Source organism: Myxine glutinosa, chromosome 13 (genome assembly GCF_964187855.1).
Source record: "Myxine glutinosa chromosome 13, kmMyxGlut1.1, whole genome shotgun sequence".
Taxonomy (NCBI): domain Eukaryota; kingdom Metazoa; phylum Chordata; class Myxini; order Myxiniformes; family Myxinidae; genus Myxine; species Myxine glutinosa.
The window spans coordinates 88,392,074-88,414,914 of record NC_136273.1 but is presented as its reverse complement, the minus strand read 5'-3'; the positions used below and the strand labels follow the sequence as shown (position 1 = coordinate 88,414,914).

The window sequence follows — 22,841 nt, the reverse complement described above, 5'->3', positions numbered from 1 at the left end:
CGGATTCGGACGAAATTTGGCAGAGAGGTAATGTACAGACTTGGCATTTAATGTGGAATATTTTTTTTCTCTTGACTTGGGTTTACTTTCTTAACTCAGTATATCAATCTGGTGAGTTTCTTTTACACTTTGGTGATTTCTTTGTTAAAAGAACCATGTCACTGATCGTCTGTCGCAGCAAGAAGTCAACAACAGGATTATATCACAGGTGGCGTGGCAAAATGTACGGACAGGTGCATTTGATGATTGGCTTCATAGTCGGGTATACAAGGGTTGTTGCGTTCTGTATTAGTGGAAAACAACTGCTGCACGTCTCCAAAAGTTATTGCCGCTTCCTCTGGAGATGGTCCGTCAACTCGACAATGCTGTTTGTCATGGAGTGGTGGCTTTACGAAATTACGGCATGAAACAGCGTGCTATTGCTCGGCAGTATGGCATCACTCAAGGTCAGGTGTCAAAGATCCTGAAACGAAATGCTCAGAGGGGTGTCCCTACTCCAATACCGAGGCCAGGACGTCCCCGCAGAACCACAAGGAGGGATGATCGCCAGCTGCACCGGTTAGTCCGCAATGGCCATACCAAGTCAGCTAATCGGCTTAGGGCTGAGTGGCAGCAACTGACAAATGTGCCTGTTTCCAGAAGGCTAGTCAACCAACGACTGGTTCAAGCAGGCTATCGTGCCAGGCGTCCCCTGAGAAAGCCACGCCTTACCAGACAGCGCCGATTGCAGTGGGCCAGAGAGCACCGTCAATGGCAGCCAGGACACTGGAATCATGTGATCTTCAGTGATGAGTCTAGATTTCTGGTCTGTCGTCAAGATGGCCGCGTCCGAGTGCGCAGACAAGTGCATGAAGCCTACAACAAAGATTGTATAGTGCCAAGAGTCCAAGCTGGAGGTGGTGGGGTGACCGTTTGGGCTGCTTTTCATGCAGGGGGCAAAACTGACCTGGTTGTTCGGAATGGAAACCTGAACCAGTTCAAGTACAGGGCCATTCTGGAAGAAACATTGCTTCCATTTGCTCGTGCAGCCTTTCGAGGAAACTTTGTCTTCCAAGATGACAATGCACGGCCTCATCGTGCTCGCATGATCCAACACTTTCTTGCTGACCGTGGTGTAGAGCATATGGAGTGGCCTGCCATGTCCCCGGATATGAATCCGATAGAGAACTTGTGGGCAGAATTAACGCGTCAAATCGACCACTTGGACCAGCAGCCGACCTCTGTGCATGAATTGCAGTAGGCTATTGTCACTGCATGGCAAGCGATTCCTGTCCAAACCTTGGCAAATCTCGTGAACAGCATGCCTCAACGTGTACGTGCTCTCCTGAATGCTCATGGGGGTTACACAAAGTACTGAACTGTAATTTTACTGTCCGTAATCACAGTCGTAATTTAACTTTTGTTTTTGTTAAAAACATTTTTGGCTAATGTGCAAAATAAAGAGATACTTCTGGAAAACGTACAGAAGTTTAACACAGTACTGTCCATGAATTGAGTTCGATATCAATTTACATCACTTTCAAGGATCAATTTATTTGTTTCGAAATGTCAAATGTGGTTTTTGTTTCTAAATTTTAAAGGTCACATGAACAAAATCTAGAATAATTTCAACATAATTCCAATGAACTTTTGGTTCTAAGACATCTTGAAAAGTAAGGTCACCCCCACAAAAAAAATATTCCATATTAAATGCCAAGTCTGCATGTGACGAGGACGAAATGATTAGATTTTGGTGAAGATCCGGATGCGGCTACAAGAATTTTAAAAGTGATTCTTCACCATTGGGAGATGGGGCCAAAAACGATACATAGCAGGATATCTCAAAAAGTTATGGACGGATTTGGACGAAACTTGGTGGACCGGTTGGGTGTCTGACAAGGACGATTCGATTCGATATTGGTGAAGATCTGAATATGGATTCGGATATGAGAATTATTTAATTTTCAAAGTGATTCTTCACCATTGGGAGATGGGGCCAAAAACGATACAGACCAGGATATCTCAAAAAATTATGGACGGATTTGGACGAAACTTTGTGGACAGGTTGTGTTTGTGACAAGGAAGAATCGATTCAATTTTGGTGAAGATCCGATTTTGGTGAAATTGAGTGATATGGCCAACCAGGCGGAGGTATATGCTCTCTACTGAGTGCCGTACGATTGCTATTATAAGGGGAGGTGAGGGGGGGGGGGGGGTGTGAGTGGACACTTATCCAACCAAGATATTCTAGTTTTGTATTTTAAAGTAATTTTCTGAAATTTGTCGAGTTTGTTTTTCTTTTGGAAGTTGTGGGATACGTTGTGTAAATAAAGGGTTAAGTCTGATTTAATGCAATTTAATTCCAGACTATAGGGCAACAAAAGGTGAAAAAGTTAGAGGGTGTGTAGACTTTCGATAGGCACTGTATATATTTATTTAGGTTTTCATTGCAAATCCAGTTCATGGGAGGTGGTGACTGTATCGAAGAGTTACAAAAGTGTGCAGACGTTTAGAATTGAGCAATTATATATTATAAATACAGTATAATTTGGCCTAATACCTCTCATTTCACACCTGTTTCGAGAAGCAAATGTGGGAGTGGCCTCTCTGACAAGCAAAACCACGCCCCGTACTCAACGTCACATGTCTTGCAATTAGTTATTGTGTTTTCCTCTCTTTGGCAGATCTCAAACCAGAGTTGTGGGGAAAGCGGCACTGAGCTTAGTTTTTTTTCTTCTTCAACCACATCAGTAAAGCGGCTCACTTGCAGGTACGTTGGCCTCATTTGTGGAATTTACTTCTAAGCATAACAGAATGTTACATGTGAAAGCACAAGGTGTGATGCCTGATGCGATGTGGTAGTTCATGTTTATCGGTTTAGGTAAGTTAGTGATAAAACTCAATACCATGGAGCAAATGCAGCTGTTAGCTTGAAGTTGCAATTTTTATCATTTGAGACGAAATATACGTTAAAGCCATTTTCTTGGTGAAAGTATAGAGGAGGTAATTTTACAATTATTTTTGCAGTGCAAGTGACAAGAGAGTAACGAAGGAAAGTATATCATTTTCCCTGTCCGAGTCTCAAGGTCATGGAATGTCCAGAGGAAGAGCAGAGGTTGGTTGGATCCCCCATTATGCATACTCACTAAACTACACAACACACACAACAGGCATTTTAAGGCCATTTTCCCTGCTCGAGCGGGGGTTAGCCACTAAACTGTGACACAAATATATATATATATATATATGTATATATCCGATCTCCATATGCGGGTTTTAGGAGGTGGGAGCAAGTTATCCCAAAACTCTAAATCTCCACCTCCTTTTTCGGTAAGGGATCATTATTCATGAACCAGATTGTGAAACTTCCTTCTCATCGCTTCATTCCAAGGGCTCTTTTTAGACACCTCACTGAACCTCTGACAGCCTCAACTTGTAGCTCGTTTGTAGTGATATTCTCCGAAATGCTTTTTAAGTGCTCAGGAAGGGTTTTCTTTATCATCCCTGTTGCTCTGACTATCACTGGTACAATTTCAGCTTTCTCCAATTTCCAAGACCCCTTGACCTAATTTTTTAGCTTCTGGTATTTGAGCATTTTTTTGGTTTCTGAAGCATTTAGTCCAAATTCATTGGGAACGAAAACCAAAATCAACAATTTGAGTTTGATCACCATGTCCGGTCGCAATGCTCCACCTGCAATGTTTACACTTGATGGGATTATCTTGTCATACATGAGCACTGTATGTTCATTTTCAAGGATCGGATTTGATTTGGTTCTGGAACCGGAATGTTGAAATGTTTACAGATGTGCCAGTGCATTACTCTGCATACACTGGCATGTCTTTCTGTGTACAACTGTTTAGACCTGAGTTTTTTACATCCCGAAAGGAGGTGACTGGTACTTTCTGTTTCTACCCCATAAAACCTGCATTTGTCGGATTGGCTCAATCCCACCATTTTCTTAAAGCCATTCGTATAGTGTCCCTGGTCTTGCAACTTTCATCGCAAAAGAACAGCAGAGATCTTTTTGTATATTATGACAATAAACTCTGTTATTAATGAAGTCATGAAAGTGCACCGAAAGCGTGTCACATGGGTTTTCTCAGCTGACGGTATTTCCCTCTTCATGAAGACATTACCATTTATAAACGTTGTCCATGTCACATGATCTCCATCATCCATAATTCCCTTACTCCAGCAGTCGACCAACTTCTTGTTCCCAGTATCGAGGCGTTCCACCTGTAGTGTCCTCAACACTGGTGGACGTGTCTGTGTGAACCTCTTCAGTGGGTACAAAAGATCTCCCAAGCTAGGTGGATGTTCATTGGACCAAAATGAATTGGTGGATTTCATGTGCATTTTCCTTCTGCATTATCATGGATTTCAGAAGGAGAATGAATGGCCATATCCTTGGCACGAGATGCCATTATATTGATTCATTCCAGAAGCAAAACACATCGAGATAAACTTGATATTTACCGGACATATCAGTAAATAAAAACAGCCCCGTGGGGGGATGATGGTTATTTCCCCAGGGTTTCTGAGAAGAAAAAAAATCACCAGAATTTGAGGCGAAACCCCACTTTTTAGCCTCTTGTAGGGGACAGATCCGGATGTGGAGCACAACCCAATGAGACCTTAATGTTCTGATGCATCGTACCAAATTTGGTCTGTAATGGGTCATGTAGTTTGTGAGGAAAATATGTTTTAGTGAATGTGAGGGATTAGGGGAGGAAGGCCTTGGCCACCTTTTCCAGGGAGATACGACCAAGAGGAGCACAACTTAAGGTTAGGGCATGGTCAAGATTCCTCGTGTTGAGTTTGATCTGGATCGAGCTGGCACTTTGAGATTTTTTGAATAAAATACCAATATTTGGGGCAAACCCCCATTTTACCCTTTCATCGGGGACAAGCAACACCACGAGACCTTGCTGGCCTGATGCATCATACCAAATTTGGTCAATATCTGTCAGGTATTGATATTTTAATCAAATGTTAACATACATACAGATGCACACCGGAACCCACTCTGAGGATGTTTCGGAGAAATCCTCCGAAATGACCTCATAACACAGTAGTCATTTAATCCTGCGATCACTTTGACCTTTTAAATTCATGGGTTGGGTGAAAAGACCTTACGAGATGACGCTCATGCATAGAGGCTCCTGCATGACAGCAGGAAATCAATGACAGATATATATACAGACTTGGCATTTAATATGGAATTTTTTTTTTTCTTGACTTGGGTTTACTTTCTTAACTCAGTATATCAATCTGGTGAGTTTCTTTTACACATTGGTGATTTATTTGTTAAAAGAACCGTCACTGATTGTATGTCGCAGCAAGAATTCAACAACAGGATTATATCACAGGTGGCGTGGCAAAATGTACGGACAGGTGCATTTGAAGATTGGCTTCACAGTCGGGTATACAAGGGTTGTTGCGTTCTGTATTAGTGGAAAACAACTGCTGCACGTCTCCAAAAGTTATTGCCGCTTCCTCTGGAGATGGTCCGTCAACTTGAAAATGCTGTTTGTCATTTAGTGGTGGCTTTAAGAAATTCCGGCGTGAAACAGCGTGCTATTGCTCGGCAGTATGGCATCACTCAAGGTCAGGTGTCAAAGATCCTGAAACGAAATGCTCAGAGGGGTGTCCCTACTCCAATACCGAGGCCAGGACGTCCCCGTAGAACCACAAGGAGGGATGATCGCCAGCTGCACCGGTTAGTCCGCAATGGCCGTACCAAGTCAGCTAATCGGCTTAGGGCTGAGTGGCAGCAACTGACAAATGTGCCTTTATCCAGAAGGCTAGTCAACCAACGACTGGTTCAAGCAGGCTATCGTGCCAGGCGTCCCCTGAGAAAGCCACGCCTGACCAGACAACACCGCCAGCGTCGATTGCAGTGGGCCAGAGAGCACCGTCAATGGCAGCCAGGACACTGGAATCACGTGATCTTCAGTGACAAGTCTAGATTTCTGGTCTATCGTCAAGATGGCCGCATCCGAGTGCGCAGACAAGTGCATGAAGCCTACAACAAAGATTGTATAGTGCCAAGAGTCCAAGCTGGAGGTGGTGGGGTGACCGTTTGGGCTGCTTTTCATGCAGGGGGCAAAACTGACCTGGTTGTTCTGAATGGAAACCTGAACCAGTTCAAGTACAGGGCCATTCTGGAAGAAACATTGCTTCCATTTGCTCGTGCAGCCTTTCGAGGAAACTTTGTCTTCCAAGATGACAATGCACGGCCACATCATGCTCGCATGATCCAACACTTTCTTGCTGACCGTGGTGTAGAGCATATGGAGTGGCCTGCCATGTCCCCGGATATCAATCCGATAGAGAACTTGTGGGCAGAATTAACGTGTCAAATCGACCACTTGGACCAGCAGCCGACCTCTGTGCGTGAATTGCAGCAGGCTATTGTCACTGCATGGCAAGCGATTCCTGTCCAAACCTTGGCAAATCTCATGAACAGCATGCCTCAATGTGTACGTGCTCTCCTGAATGCTCGTGGGGGTTACACGAAGTACTGAACTGTAATTTTACTGTCTGTAATCCCAGTCGTAATTCAACTTTTGTTTTTGTTTCAATTTTTTTTGGCTAATGTGCAAAATAAAGAGATACTTCTGGAAAACGTACAGAAGTTTAACACAGTACTGTCCATGAATTGAGTTCGATATCAGTTTACATCACTTTCAAGGATCAATTTATTTGTTTCGAAATGTGAAATGTGGTTTTTGTTTCTTTTAAAGGTCACATTAACAAAATCTAGAATAATTTCAACATAATTCCAATGAACTTTTGGTTCTAAGACATCTTGAAAAGTAAGTTCACCCCCACAAAAAATTCCATATTAAATGCCAAGTCTGTATATATGTATATGTATATGTATATATATCTATATATATATATATATATATATATATATATATATATATATATATATATATGCACCAGATAATTCAAAGCTAGATATTCAATGTTCATCATGACATTCTCCACCTTAGGGGGTTTACCTGCCACTTACCAAGGCAACGACTCGTTTGTTTTAACGCATCAATCGAAAGGTTCTTCACAGGAGTCACTGGAGTCCGAATAAGTGCTCTTCCCCACCATCCGTACGGTGAGGGCCTTTGGACCATAGCCCGAGAGACTCTTCCTCCAGAGTAAGGTGAATTAAGGAGAGGGAGTGGCATGGAAGTAGCAGGAGGGACCTTTCCTCCAACCTGGATTCGGCAAGTAAGGCTCGAGCAGCAATTGAACCCCCCCCCACTCCCCCCCCTCCCCTCAGAGAGGTTGAGAACGTTTATTTCATGAAGTCCCAAACGGCTGCACCTGAGATAATAGGAAAGAGACAAAAATAAATGCCAATTATCTCCTTTTGAACATAGGTTCCAATGTCAACCAACACCAGGGATGGTATCCCACACCTCCACCCCGACCTGGTTAGATATTCAGATATTCGACTAAAAAACCAAAGCAAACATTCCCAGCTTCCTAACATCACCAAAAACATTTGATATAGTGACATTACAAACTTCCTGCAAGGATATTGTTCCAGGGAAATAGCAAAGACAATAAAAATAACCAAAACCCCTTGTGTTGCACAGACAAACTCTTTGGATTTAAACAACTTTTTCCACAAATTGATGTCAGTCACTACATCCAACCTTTGGGGGTTTCACCTGAATAATGCAATTGTTGGGATTTAAAGGAGCTCACCAGCGACGTCTGAATCCATCAATGGCAAAATTGAGGAAGAAAGGGGGTAGCAGGAAAGGAGAGAGGGGGTAGGGGATGACAATCAATTTCCAATTGACACCGGAATAGCAGGACAAAAAGGAAATAGTAATCAATATGGAATGATATGACATCTATTGGGAGGATGAAACAGGAAACAATTATTACAACTCATGTCAATCTACCTTGGAATTATATTTACAACAAAGAGTTATATTGGACAAATGCAATTGTTGGAAAAATTATTCTTGGATAGAATCCACAGGTGATAAATTTAATGATGTCACCAGTTCAACCTCAAAGGAAAACCTTTCGCGTTGGTGTTGGCGAGTGAGAATTTGATCCTTCAAGCGGCCACCTGTGATAAAATCACCTAATTTCAGATATTGTACTCCTCTTATTAGAGCTTCTTCCGGAAACAGGACAAGGCTGCAAGGTAACTCGCCTACTCTTCGCGAGGCTACCGCAGGATCTTTAACGTCCACCAACTAATGTCAGCAGATTTCATCCGATTCGATTTCATTCAGGTGTTTGAAAGGCGATCCGTGTGGAGGAACAAAGTGAGATCATGGGCTTTCCCTGCAGGTAACCATCGACTTGTCTTTTCCAGATGTGGAGAGATGTACACCACAACAACCTCTCATTTTTCACAGGGTGCAGTGTTCTGGTGCAGGTTTTTTTTTTTGAAGAGGAGTCATTGGTGTACATTGTGGACAAAGACCAAGAACCACCTTTAGAACCACCTTTAGAGGCCATTTTTCCCCGCAGAGCAGGGGTTGGCCTTTTTCGGGCACCTTGGTCCCCTTTTTTGAAGCAATGTTTTATGGCCGGATGCCCTTCCTGCCGCCAACCCTGTTAGTTGCCTCTTGTGACACCAGCAAGCTGGTACTCAATTTGTCGACCTCGGAAGGATGACAGGCTGAGTCAACCCCACGAGCGTTAATTCAGCGATCAACCGGGATTCGAACCCAGGATCCCAAGCCAGCTCCCTAACCGCTAAGCCAACACCACCAGGCATAGGACAAAGACCAAGGTTGGTCCAAAAGCAATACCTTGTGGGACACTAGCCTGAGATGACAGGACAATGCCTTTAAGCGCAACCTGTTGTCTCCACTCGCAAGAGAGAAATCTGTATTATTTGAGGTTACTGAAAACCAATAACATACAGCTTGAAAAACAAGAAAAACCATAGTCCCCCTTTCGCTGCGCGGTGCGACGGGGGACAAAAATACACAACATGTCATAGTTCCTTGGTTTTAGTAATTTTGCTGTACTGAGTTAAAATCTGCCAGTCAGCCATCTTTGGTCGGATTACAAAACAAAATCTTCAAAATCCAACTTTGACAAAATCGGTCCATGCATGTCGAGAAATGGTTGGGGACGTGTTCCATATAATCGTTTTTTTTTTTTTACAACTAATATGGCCGCCAGTCGGCCATCTTTGATCGCATCACGAAACAAAATTATCTGCGTATGTATTCCATCATGTGTTGTCATTTTGCTAAGTATGAACAAAATCGGTCCATACATCTACAAGATATGGTTGCGGACGGACGTACGAGACCCAATCCATAAGTCCCCGTTTCAGACCAAGTCCAACGGGGGCTAATAATTCTGGGTCCAAGACATTATCGCAAGTATGAGAAATGGCCCTCTCTCAGTTGAGATGTCTTGCAGACCATGTGTACACTGTGGGTGGTGAGGAGGCAGGGACATTGGAAGGAAAGGTCAGAGGGTGCAAAACCAGAAAGGACATGGTAGAAGACTACTGACCTGTTTGCAAGACTACTGACTCAGCTTCATTGTGTGGAATACCAATGATTTTGACGGCCCTGGTTTTCATGACGTCAAGATGAGCAAGGTACAAGGCAGGGCAGCCAGGTCAGAGGAGAAGACAATACTCCATAAAGCTACATATGAAGGCCTGGTAGGGGGAGTAAGAGTTCAGGAGTGCCAAGGAAGGACCTTGCATGATGGAGGATGCCCAGTCGGTGACTGGCTTTGGAGTCCAGTCTTAGAAGTGTTGTTTCCCCAAGAAAGATCATGGCTGATGGTGAGGCCCAAAAATTTAAGTGCCTGAACTTCTTCAAGAGGATTGTCAATAATGCAGATGGGAGGGTTCGCCATACGACCCTTTCGGAGAAAGATAATAAGAGTGTGAGATTCTTCGGGATTGAAAGACATATTTCAAGTGTTTGATCAGTTTGTGTTTATATCAAGGCCTGCAGAGAGGGAAGAGGTTACTGGCTGCCTATTTGAAGGATGAGGAATATCTTCGGTAGAGGATGGAGTCATCAGCAAATAAATAAAGAGGATTTTGCAGAAAATGAGAAAGATTGCTGATGAAAATTAGGAACACGATTGGGCCCAGCCTTGACAAGGAGACAAGATCCCACTGAGAGCCACTCGTTGGCTACGATAGTGGAGGAAGACGCAAGCCATGAGAGGAGATGGCCTTTCAATGTCATCGGCAGAGCGTTTTGAGAGCAAAGCGGAGTATCAGATTTGACAACTTGTCTATTGGAGGGTTCCAAAGAGGAGACTAGTTAGAAACTTCCCAGACTTTCAAACCTCTCCATGAAACATGTACAAAATCAGTAACAACTTCCATGTTAACCCTGCAACAAAACTTTAAACACAACTCCATTTTTTAGCAAACTGATGTAAAAAATTGTAAATAAGTTAAGAAAACTGCTCTTGCAACTGATATTACACTTGATGGGCCAAATGACCTCCAATGGCTGTAAAAGTTCCTGGTGTAGTGGTTCAAGCAACATGAATATGCTTGCTGCTGCTATCTCCAATAAGGTTGTGCCAAGCACACCATCAAGATGTCATTTGTTTTGACATTTAACCTCTGCGGCATGCCTCCTCTTGTGCCTTGGCTCACTTAAAGTCGCTGAGCTCGGGGGAAGTGATGCAACTTCCTGGGGCTCTTTGGGTACTGGCAACGTAATATTTATGCTGTTGCTTTTCTCTCCGCACTTGGAGGGGCAATTAAGGAAAATTTCCTCCTCTCTATGGATGTCAACCTACGGGGTTTGTTCATGCTCTGTTTTTTGGGGGTTTTTTGTATACAAGATCGAGGGTCGTGTTAGAGGTAACATTAATCACAAAAACACAAACTGACACATAAAACATAAGATAAAGGGAGAGATAGACAAGATGGGGAGAGAGAGGGAAGCACACAAGCACAACAGTAGAGAACAGGGACATCGGGAGATCTGTGGGAGGGAGAGGGCTTGGGGGGAAGAGGGAGAGGAAAGGGGGGAGGGGGTGGGAGAGGTATAAAACACATGGACACAGCTAGGACTTCCAGGAAAGAAGTCGGAATTTCAAAAAAGTGGATCTGGGGTGAATTAACGGGGGTAGAAAAGATCAAGGTTTTGGATGGGGGAAGATAAGAGATGGTGGAGAACAGCTGTTTTAAAAACCTGGAGGGAGGAGTGGGATTGAATAGAGTGAGGGAGTTTGTTCCAGAGGTGGGAGTAAAGAGGAATGAAAGAGTGAAGGGGAGCAGAGAGTCTTGATTTTGGCAGTTTAACCAGAAGAGGGTTGCAGAGGGTTGCATCTTGTGCGACCTGTAGGAATATTTGTGGGACAGAGCACAGACAGAGCTGGGGGAGCTAGGCCGGAGAGGAGTCGGTAGAAGACAGAAAGACCACCACTTTTAAAGTTTTTTTAGTTTAAAGTTTAAAATCACTTTTAAAGTTTTTAAAGACCAAAGACAGAAAGACCACTTTTAAAGTTTAAATGCTGAGCATCAAGCAAGGGAGCAAGTATCTTTTCTTTTTAATCTTTGGTAAGACACCGCCAGGATCAGAATCCAATTGCCGACCTCCCAAACTCAGAGTGGGTACTGTTTAAACCATTTTGCCATCGAGCAGAGTTTACGCATAATGAGTTTGGACAGGATGACTTTGCATGTCCACTGTGTACAAAGTATTAAACAGAAAAAAACAAGTTATATAGGGGATGTTTGGCATGGGATGGATAGAAAACAAAACCAGATGACACTGAAACAACCGACGTCATAACTACAACAGTATGCATGCAAAATGGCAGGTTTGAAGTGTGCACTCCAAACGAACCCCTTGGGTTGAGCCCTTGGCAGGAATTTTGGGTGGGCGGGGAGTAAGAAGTGAAATATTTCTCTCGAAATTAATGGAGAGAGTATTTTAACAGTTGTTAATGTCATGGCCCATCCTACCCATAGCAAAGGCGGAAAGGTAAGCAAAGAAGAGATCCAGACCTGGGGCAAATCCTTTGAGAGTTTGCTTGAGACCCCACATGGTTTGCAACACTTCCACGAGTTCCTTCGCTCGCAGTTCAGCGATGAGAACTTGCTGTTCTGGGAGGCCTGCGAGGAGCTCAAGGCAGAGCAAGACCAAGAGGCCATTGCTCGAAAGGCAAAAACCATCTATGATGACTACGTGTCCGTGTTCTCACCAAGAGAGGTAAGTATTTGATATTGGCTGCAACGCTCGATTGAAAAAATTGGCAGCATATTTTAAAATGTGTGTACTCCTGCAGCAATGCACCAAAATGGCAACAATCATTGTCCTCCCTCCCCCACCCCCCCCCCCGATCCTACCACAGGTGAGTCTGGATTCTCATGCTCGTGATGCCATTAACCACAGCATGGCCAACCCCAATAAGCAGATATTCCTGGATGCACAGCAGCAGATATACACGCTCATGCGTCGAGATTGCTTCCCACGTTTTATCACCTCAAACTTTTACAAGGAGCTCCTGGAAGACCCACAGTCTCTGGAAGAGTCTTCTGAAAAGCCTTCGACCTAAACATGTGAGGGCAAAGTCAAAGCACAAGTTTCTACTTATAGGTACCAAACTGCAATCATATAAACACTTTGCTGTCCCCCAGAATGAGCTATAGCTACCCTATCTTAAATGTATTGCTCCCTCATCCACCAAACCCTCCAATCACCTCGTAAATGTGAAGAGGTACCTGTGAAACTTGTCTCGCAAAATATAGCTACCGTGTGTTGTAAAAGAAATAAACATGAACATTTGTTAACCAGTACACAAACTTGTTCCATATTGTAATCACTGCCGCATATGAAGGCATTGGTAGTACTGGACATCGCAAATCGGAATAAAACAGAGGAGGCAGATACACATCACCTTGTTCAAAATTAACAAGCATTGCCATTTCAGGAAAGCAGGATGGGGCGAAACATTTATAATCAAGGTACTTCGTCACACCTGGTTGAAGGTTAACCAAGAATAGAACAGTTTGGTGCAACTTAATAAATCATTTCAATGCCGGGAAATGTTCAACCTTATAGGGAAGAACGAGAAAGCATATCACAATGCAAAGCCCGTCCACGTCCACTTTGTACTCAAACCGAACTTGACCAAAACAGCTAAAATGTTTTGTGTTTCACAAAAAATGTAAAATTGATTTGTGTTCTTCATATTCTTATCACAAAGGTTTGCTGAAAATCTGATGACAAACACCTGACTGTGTCTCATGCTGTGCGGTGGTGGTCATGCTAATAAAGGATATTTGTACTTCCTGTGACTTTGCCCTTTTGAACCAATTATTCATTAGTCTTTTCCAAATGCTCATCATAAAGGTTTGATGAAATTTTTATGAAAAAAGGTAAAATGGTAAAATGAGTTATGGCCTGAAAAAACGCGCACGCACACGCACACACCTCCCCTCCCCCCCCCCCCCCCCCCCCTTAATCCCACACCACCCAAAAAATTGGTGTCAAATAGAACTTGCATTTTGCATTTCAGCAAAGCCAAGAATAACTTTCCAAGAAGTACTTGCTGACAAGTGAATACTTTATTTCATACGAACTAGCATCGAGTTTAGCAATACTGTATAAAAAATTAGGACATATACATGATCTGTCTTTCAGCAAAAGCTCAAAGATTTTGAGATGGAAAATAAGGCATATTTTTTAATTTATTTCTGCTTTCAGATCAAACATCAAAATAGTACAACGCATACTGCGGAGGAGCTTGAAATGTAAGCCGTGTTCAGAGCCAGGCCGTAAAACAAACATGGAAATGACGAGACATTCAAATCAACCTGGGGCCAGTGCAGTAACTTTTGATGTTTTTTGTTGTTGTTTTTTTTTTAGTTTGTTTTTAAGCCAAAAAAATAAATAAAAAGGCAAAGGAAAAGCATTTTAAACAAAGCACGATTTTGACGATTTTCACTCAACACTCCGCAGTACAAGGTCAGATTTTCAAATCAAATTACGGCTCACAATCTCTTCCAAAAGTAACCTGTGGTACCAACTTCACTTGGTGAAGTTTTGCCTGCGAGATAAAAAGGTTCTGAAGTTAAAAAGGAGAAAAGAAAAGGGCCCACACTTAAAATACCACCCCCCCCCCCCACCCCCAACCACACTCCCCACACCCCAACCCACAACCCCTTCCTTCTATCCGAGATCATGTCAATCATGCATGACCTAGTATCAGGACAGCATGAAACCGCTTCCAAACTGCTTTGCTCAGCTTGGCCGTGATGTCATGGCAGAAATAGCATACGTCTTGAGGGGGGATCACATCAGCAGAACTAGGCAGGAATGGAGAACAAGGAGAAAATAATAATAATAAACAAACAAAAAGGCATCATATGAGGACAATGACCATTTCATCAAACATAATAAATAAGAGTATGCCAGAAAGTAAAGAAGAAAGAGGAGAGCACACGGTCCCTGAAAGGATCCACGTTAACCTGCCTGTACTATCCACACTCATGACTGCACCAAAAAAAAAACAACAACAACAATAAAGATCTCCAAACAGGACAACAGGTTTTTGCTGCATAGTACACACGAGCAAGGCTAGCAGTGCGAAAGAGTGTGCACACTTCATCCCCAGCTGGTGCCTGCTAGTTCCAGATGATGTTTACCCTGGTCTTGATCTTTTCTGTGACCCGTTGTAGGTGTTCGTGGAATCTGAGGCTGCGATCAAGGGTGACTCCAAGGTACTTGGGGAACGGTTCTTTCTAGACTGGTTTGCCACAAAAGGATAACTGGAGATTGCTGTTAGCTAGTTGGTTTCTGAGATGGAAAGTAGTAACTGTGGTCTTCTTGGGTTTGGGTGGAGGCACCTGAAGAAGAAGTATTGCTGCATTATCCTGATACCTTCAAGGTTGATTGCTTGGGTACCAAGGGCAAGATAATCTGCATAGGCAGCACCTTTTTGGAGAAAGTACAAGGCATGTCACTCACATAGAGGTTGAATAGGATTGGAGCAAAGACAGACTTTTGGGGAAGACCATCATCGAGAGTCCTGATGGAGCTCGTTTGTTCTCTGAACGAAACCCTATATCTTCAGTTGCTAAGCATAGAAGGACATGGCTCGGCACAGGAAAAGTGTGCCAGATTTCAGCAGAAGACCATGTCGCCATACTCTATCATACGCTGATGAAAGGTCAATTAGTGCAACACTTGAAAACGTGTTGGAGGCCGGTCTCAATGTGGATGGTAAGTGCAAGTACTTGGTCATGTGGCCTAATAGGTGTTTTTTTTAACATGTTTCAGTTGGCCTTGATCTGGACCTTTAACCAATTTTGACTCGACTTTACACATTTGTACAAACACGCTGTGCAAGTTTCAATTCGTCATATTCAACATTTTCTGAGGTATGACAATAATAAAATCACAAAAAAATCCCATTTTATCATAATGGGGTGAAATTTCTGTCATGGAAACCAATGACACGTCAAAATGGCTAAATCGATTTTTGGTGAACAAATTCAAATCTCAACTTAATAGGATGGAAATTGATGATTTTTATGTGATCTTGACCCTTTGACCTCAAATAATATGATTTAGTGATGCAATATGGAATCCCTGTTCAAATTTCAAGTGAAGCAGATGAAAATTGATGATTCAGTGTGACCTTGACCTTTAGACCTCAAAAACAAGCGTTACGCCTAGGTCCCCCATCGTTGAAGTGATGTGTTGACAAAGTGGAAGACGCAAGGCGGCCATCTTGGATTTTGACGTGGCGACCCAATTTTCAATAGCGTTCTCCCTTATGCGTATATACACCCACACACCAGATTAGAAGTTAGTAGTTCGTCTATTTTTCAAGATATTTCGCTCACAAGGTTCAGACATATATATGGTGGCGGCCATCTTGGATTTTGACGTGGCGACCCAATTTTCAATAGCGTTCTTCCTTATGCCTAGATACACCCACACACCAGATTAGAAGTTGGTACTTCGCTTATTTTTCAAGATATTCCGCTCACAAGGTTCAGACATACATGGCGTCAGACATACATGGCGGCGGCCATCTTGGATTTTGACGTGGGTTGCACCCACACACCAAATTAGAATTCGGTCCTTCGCTTACGCACGCACGCACGGACGCACGCAAACACGCACACACACACACGCACGCACGGACAGAGGGGAAAACCATAGTCCCCCTTTCGCTCCGTGGTGCGACGGGGGACACAAATAACAGACTTCTAGTTTATGATTGGTGAACCAATTCAGTGGCCTCATGTGCAAATTCTGTTCAAATTTCAAGTTATTTGGATGAGAATTGACGATTTATGTGATCTTGACCTTTGACCTCAAACTATAGGCTTCTGTTCCAGGTTTTAAATGGCGAACCAGTTTAGAAACCCAATATGCAAATTGTGTTCAAACTAGCAGAGTATCCACCTTCTGTGGAGTCGGTGGAGTTTGTGCATTACTTGATGAAAAAGTACAGTCTGTACATTGCAAAAATACTCTTATAGATGTTTGTGTGAGTCGAAAGGGTGCATTACAATCATCAGGTTCAGGTAATGTAACTTCAGCAGGTAATGCCTGGAGGATGGGTACTCTGAAAATCCATATATAATGGAGCAAAAGTATATCCAGTTGCTCACCCATGTGAATATATGTCTCTTACGTACAGTTTGAACACCAGTTACACAGTGACTTCGTCTATTAATTACATGCTACGACCACTATTAAAATACTATGAACCCCGATAAAAACCCTCCGGATAACGTTAAAACCCTACGGATCCTGTTAGAACCCTACAGATCCTGTTAGAACCCGACATACCCCGGGAGAACACTACAGACCATCAAGACCGCATAGACCACGTTATAACCTTCAGAACCCTTCACTACACAATATAGACCGCTTTTTAGATCCTGAGACCAGTTAGATCCCAAAGCCCCTTTCGACCTTTACACTCCTAAAGTGCCTTTACACCCTTTGGACATGTTAGACATCTTTAGACTGCTTGGACCATTGACCATTTAGAGCTTTAGACATTTAGGCCCCTGAGACATTTTTATATCCGATGGAGTTTCAACCCTTTTAGATACTTTAGATCCTTTTTAGACACTTTCTACCCACCCTACTCTGCTCATAATAATCATATTAATAATAATAATAATAACAATAAAAATAATAGTTCCATTACAAGGAAAATCAATGCAGGAGGAGGCCATAATTAGGTCCATCAAAGCCTGCACTATGGTTGGTTGTCTGTGTTGTATCCTTTTTTGAAATGCTGAGCATCAGGAAAGGCAGCATGTACCATATTTAGTCTTTGGATTCAGCCAGGGTGGGATTTCAACCACTGATCTTCCAGACTCACAAAGGACACTCGAGCCATTATACTGTATGCTACTGAGTCTGGTATGAGTCCAGTGTGCACCCCGGTTTAGAATAGGTACACCGTATCCCTGAGTGTCGTAAGAGGCGACTAAAAAGGGTTGGTGTCAGGAAGGGCATCCGGCCATAAAACATTGCCTCAAAAGGGAACCGTAACAATTACAATGACATATGGGCAGGGTACAGCCCGAAGTACCCCATGGGGGTCCTCACCCCCTTTTGTCAAAAATCAAGGTGGGGAACCCTATCGAAGCAAGGGTGGAAATCACTCCATTTATGACGATGAAACGTCTGATGCCCCACGTGGAGATCGGTTTCTGAGGTTTGGGACATGGAATGTCGGCACAATGACGGAGATCAGGAGAAGTGGTGGAAGTATTGGTCGGAAGAAGAGTGGACATATGTTGTGTGCAGGAGACGAGATGGAAGGGAAGTGGTGTGAGAATGGTGAAGGGTAGGCAGGGACAAAAATACAAGTTTGTGTGGCAAGGGTGCCCGGAGGGTGTGAATGGTGCTGGTGTCCTGTTTTCTGAGGAGTTTGGAGACAGTGTGGTGAGTGTGACGAGAGTGAGTGATAGGTTGATGATGGTGAAAATGATGATTGGAAGGCTCTTGGTGAACGTCATCTCGGGATATGCTCCGCAGGTCGGTTGGAGCAATGAAGGACAAGGTCTGGTGTGCACTGGAGAAGCTGATGGAAAACATGAAAGATGAGGAAGTTGTTGTGGTAGGAGGAGACCTAAATGGACATGTGGGAAGGAGTACAGACGGTTTTGAGGGAGTCCATGGGGATAACAGATATGGTGTGAGGAATGCAGAAGGTGAAAGGATTTTGGAGTTTGCTGATTTGTAATGCTCAGTTCCAGAAAGAGGATAATAAGCTTGTTACATACACGTCAGGTGGGTCGACGACAACCGTTGACTACCTGATGGTGCGTAGGCGAGATAGGGGGCACCTCCGGGACACAAAGGTGATCCCGGGGGAGGAGGCTGTTTCACAGCACCACTTGGTTGTCTGCGACATAAGGGTGAAAGGTGCGAGGAGAGCTCGGTGGGTGAAGTACCAACCGAGAATGAAGGTGTGGAGGTTGAAAGAGGTGACAGTGAGGGAATCATTAAAAGAGAGGCTGAGTATGGTAGAGGATGATGTGGTTGAGCTTGAAAGTGGTTGGATGTCAATGAAAGATAGTCTGTTGGGAGCCATTGGTGAGGTATGTGGATGGACAAAAGGATCACCGAGGGACTCGGAAACATGGTGGTGGGATGATGAAGTTGGAAAGAGGATTGACGAGAAGAGGAAGAAGTTCAAGGAGTGGCAGAAAGCAAAGGGTACGGGAGCAGAAAAAGCAGAGCTTGAAAGTTATAAGGCAGCCAAGAAGGCTGCAAAGAAAGAGGTAGCAAAGGCGCAGGAGGCATGTAGGAAAATGTTCGGAAAACGCTCGGATTCGGAAGAGGGTCAGAGAGCGGTATTCAGGATTGCAAAGCAGATAGCGAAAGAGAGGTGCGATGTGATGGGGGTGAGTTGCTTGAAGGATGAAGAAGTGGGACAAATCGTTGTGGACCAAATGGAATTAAAGGAAGATGGAAGAGATATATGGAAATTCTGTCGAATGCAGAGAATGAATGGGATGGCAACATGGAGAGTAACCCAGTTTTAGGACCGGCAGAGAAGATTACTGAAAAGGAAGTTGAGGAAGCGATAAAAGCAATGAAGACTAGAAAAGTGGGAGGGCCTACGGGAGTTGTGGGAGATGTGTTGAAGACAGCAGGAAGTTGGGGTGTGAAGAGAATGACAGAGTTCTGTAATCTGGTGGTGAAAGAAGGCCGCATTCCAGTGGATTGGGAACAGTACCCTCGTCCCTCTATACAAGGCGAAAGGTGACCCTCTGGACTGTGGCTCGTATCGAGCTATAAAGTTATTGGAGCATGGAATGAAGATATTGGAAAGGGTGTTGGAGAGGAGGATAAGGAAGAAGGTGAAGATCGACGAAATGCAGTTTGGATTTATGCCAGGAAGAGGAATGACAAACATGCTTTTTATTGTAAGGCAGTTGCAGGAGAAGTACATGGAGAAGAGGAAGAAGTTGCTTCTTGGGTTTGTTGATCTGGAGAAAGCATTGAATAGGGTTCCACACGAAGTAGTGACATGGGCATTGAGGAAGTTAGGAGTGGAGGAATGGTTGATCAGAGTAGTGATGGCAATGTACAAAAGAGCGTGCGCAGCTGTAAGGATGAAGGACGGGAACAGTGGTGAGTTTGAGGTGAAGGTGGGAGTGCATCAGGGGTCAGTACTAAGTATTTGTAGCTGTGACTGAGGTGCTGGCTCGGAATGTAAAGGAGGGTTTACCGTGGGAGTTGTTGTATGCAGATGATCTGGTGTTAATTGCGGAAAGTATGGATGGACTGAAGGAGAAGATGAACAAGGGGAAGGAATATATGGAGACAAAAGGTCTGAAGGTGATGGCAAGTGGTAAAGCTGGTGGAAAGAACTGGGAAGTGGCCATGTGCTGTGTGCAGGAAGGGTGTCGGAGTGATCTCCATTCAATGTACAATGTGCGCTGAGTGGGTTCATCAAAAATGTAGTGGTCTGAGAGGGTCATTAACCAGTGTGGCAGCTACATTCAAGTGTAAGGTGTGCACAGAGGGAGCTGCAGATGGAGGAAATGTTGGCGAGTTGGATCTTGGAAACTGCGTGAAGCTGGAAGGTGTGAAAACATTTTGCTACCGTGGAGACATGCTGAATGGAGAAGGTGGATCAGACACGGCAACGCTTGCTGGAGTGAGATGTGCATGGAAGAAGTTTCGGGAACTGAGTGGCGTGCTGACGAGGAGGGGAGTGCCGTTGAAGCTGAAAGGAAAGGTGTATGCTGCATGTGTGAGAAGTTATGATTTATGAGAGCGAGACATGGGTAATGAACGTGGAGCAGCAACAAAGGTTGGAAAGGGTGGAAATGTGAATGGTTCAGTGGATGTGCAGAGTATCGTTGAGAGAGAGGAAGACAAATTATGAATTGCGAAAGATGATGGGAATAGAGCCTGTGATGGATGCTGTGAAGAGAAACAGGTCGAGATGGTTTGGTCATGTGTTGAGGAAGGATAAAAGTGACTGGTTGAGAAGAGTGATGGAAATGAATGTAGAAGGAAGTGGAGGACGGGAAAGACCGAGAAAGACTTGGCTGAAGGAGGTGGAAGAAGAAATGCGGGCAAGGGGGTTAAACAAGGGAAGATGCAGAAAATAGGGCAAAATGGAGAAGATTGTCATGGGGACCGCCAGGCTAACCCCCACTCTTGCAGGGAAAATGGCCTTAAAATGCCTGTTGTGTTGTTGTTGTACTGAGTCTGGTATGTGCATGAATGCCCAATTATCCTTACTTGAGAGGCAGACAGAGAGAGACAGGCAGAGAGAGAGAGCGAGACAGATAGAGAGATAGAGAGATAGAGAGAGACAGCGAGAGACAGCGAGAAAGAGCTGCGGAACAGATACTGCATAGAACAACTGTATGTGCTGAGATGTGAGACGTGAGGGATCTCCTCGATGTGACATCTCAGATGCAAGGGATATTTGGGTCACTCCCAGGAGATCGATCGGCTATTTCCATGCCTTGGGTCTGTTTGAGCACAATAGCCCAGGGATAATTAACAACAACCGTTTGTTCTATGGCACAGTCTTTTGGAACAAAGGTCCTTGCACATTTCACAAGCGGTGCAAGGACGTGTTCAGCACTTGGACATATGTACCTTTCTGAAGTTACCTCAATAACTTCCTCCGATTCAGGATCCCCCAAAAAATGCAGCATTTTCTAAGCAGAAATTTCTAAACGGATTGCTCAATATTTCAAGATGTTTCCTTTTATGAACCGGAAATTCGAGAAGGAAAGAAAGTTGAGAAGTGAAACAGGTTGGGGAAGGGAAGTGTGCGTCGAGCATACATGGGGGGAAAAGGGTGGGAAGGAGGAGGGGGGGAAAAGAGTGAAAATTTTTCACAGTATTTGTGTATATAATAAATAGATGGCTGTTTGTTTGCAAACAGTCACAATACAGTGTTCGTGACGTTATATGTGTACGGAACGGTAACCACTCACCTTCCACCTGTTTCCACACTCATTGCATACCACAAAGGTCGTCATGGGTTCATCCGCACTCCGGGTCTGAACCTGCAAATACAAGTTGTCAAGACTTGAGGGAGGACCAAGAAGAGGGAGAAAAAAAGGGGGAAACTCTGCAGTACCAATGTGGTGATGGATACGCTTTTGCTTGGGTTAGCACTGTTACGTTTGATCTCAAATTTAAGGTCACATAAAAAATTAATGGTCACAGGAAAGAGAAGGAAGAGAGAAGTAAAGCAGGCATCAGATGCTTCTAAACTCAAGTTATGGTCCAGTAAAATAATTTTCAAAGGGCACATGACCTTTGACATGCTGAAGCCAAAATCTCGTCAGTTCATCTTTATATTGCAATCCAAATTTGTGCTGAGGTTGGTGGAAATCCCTTCAGTGGTTCACCAGTTATCACGGTAACAAAATAAAAACGGACAGACCGACAGCTGGAAAACATAATGCCCCCAGCCTTCGGCTGTCGACGTAATAAAGCATTGGGGTCGGATGCTTTGGGATCAAGGATGCCGGTGTAATATTTGCGTGGATGGTGGCATCAAATGACAGCAAGGTGAAGGGCCAAAATGAGTTCACGCACCTGCGTGTAAGAGCAATTTTTCTTCTTGCACTTGCCGCAGCTGAACAGGTCCGTCTGTGTCCCACCAGTCTTTGCCATCTGGTGCTCCCGAATTGCCTCCTTGGTCATCGCCTTACGCATCTCCTTCAGCTCATCACTTGCCATCTCCTGCATCATACACAGCAGAGATCAATTTTGAGAAACAAACCTTGTCGGCCGGGGTTAATTGAGTAGGACCATTTAAAACCATGATTATGATGGAACATATATTTTCTACAACCTCCGTAGACCGTCCACCCCAATATTGTGTGGTCTGGTCCACCCATCTTATAAATCGCCTGACAGGCCATCAAAAGGTTTTACAAAACATGTTTATAGCTCATGATCACGGAGCTGAGCAAGTGAAATGGGAGATGACCCAAATGTCAGATGCAAACCCCATGGGCCTCACCTCAGCTGCCATTCTAGCAATCCGCTCTGGTGAGATGTTCCCACACAGGACGTTCTTGCGCAGGTTCGGGTTCTTGGTGTCCTTAAGGTTACTGATGCGGCTCCGCACACGATTCTTGTACTTCATGTCAGTATTTTTGAACTCTTGAAAGATGCGTGTGCTTTGTGTCAAGGATAGAAAGTGCAGGATTGGGAAGGAGAAGTTGGGTTGAATCACTTGTGAACGATTCCATCTTGTGGTAGATTAAACTAGAACGGCACTCAGTAGAGAGCATAGCTCCGCCTGGTTGGCCATGTCACTCGATGGTGAAGAATCACTTAAAATTTTTTATGAGCTGGATCCGGATCTGGATCTTCACCAAAATTGAATCGATTCGTCCTTGTCAC

The 22,841-nt window shown here is 43.9% G+C and overlaps 2 protein-coding genes across 3 annotated transcripts in view; one reads left to right on the top strand and one right to left on the bottom strand.

Moving 5' to 3' along the window:
* Positions 1-2,610: 2,610 nt before the first annotated feature.
* On the top strand, positions 2,611-13,260 carry LOC137438398 (regulator of G-protein signaling 20-like). The gene is made up of 4 exons (XM_078767187.1): positions 2,611-2,749; positions 3,007-3,094; positions 11,933-12,173; positions 12,316-13,260. The coding sequence occupies exons 2-4, from the start codon at positions 3,069-3,071 to the stop codon at positions 12,517-12,519; spliced, it is 471 nt and encodes a 156-aa protein (XP_078623313.1). The 5' UTR covers positions 2,611-2,749; positions 3,007-3,068; the 3' UTR covers positions 12,520-13,260.
* Positions 13,261-13,512: 252 nt separating this feature from the next.
* Positions 13,513-22,841, bottom strand: part of LOC137438397 (transcription elongation factor A protein 1) — a 47,443-nt gene continuing 38,114 nt past the window's right edge. The window contains exons 7-10 of one of the 2 annotated variants that reach the window (XM_078767758.1): positions 22,456-22,610; positions 22,026-22,172; positions 21,416-21,487; positions 13,513-14,272 (exon numbers count right to left, since the gene is read on the bottom strand). In XM_078767758.1, the coding sequence (XP_078623884.1) occupies positions 14,264-14,272; positions 21,416-21,487; positions 22,026-22,172; positions 22,456-22,610 (383 nt within the window). In that variant the 3' untranslated portion in view covers positions 13,513-14,263. The remainder of the gene's footprint in view (positions 14,273-21,415; positions 21,488-22,025; positions 22,173-22,455; positions 22,611-22,841) is intronic. The other variant, XM_068133516.2, reaches the window with a different exon arrangement.

Coding starts and splice junctions, on each gene's coding strand:
- LOC137438398 (XM_078767187.1), top strand. CDS start 3,069: ATGGAATGTCCAGAGGAAGAGCAGAG. Junction 3,095..11,932: donor TGTCCAGAGGAAGAGCAGAG/GTTGGTTGGATC, acceptor TCCTACCCATAG/CAAAGGCGGAAAGGTAAGCA. Junction 12,174..12,315: donor CCGTGTTCTCACCAAGAGAG/GTAAGTATTTGA, acceptor ATCCTACCACAG/GTGAGTCTGGATTCTCATGC.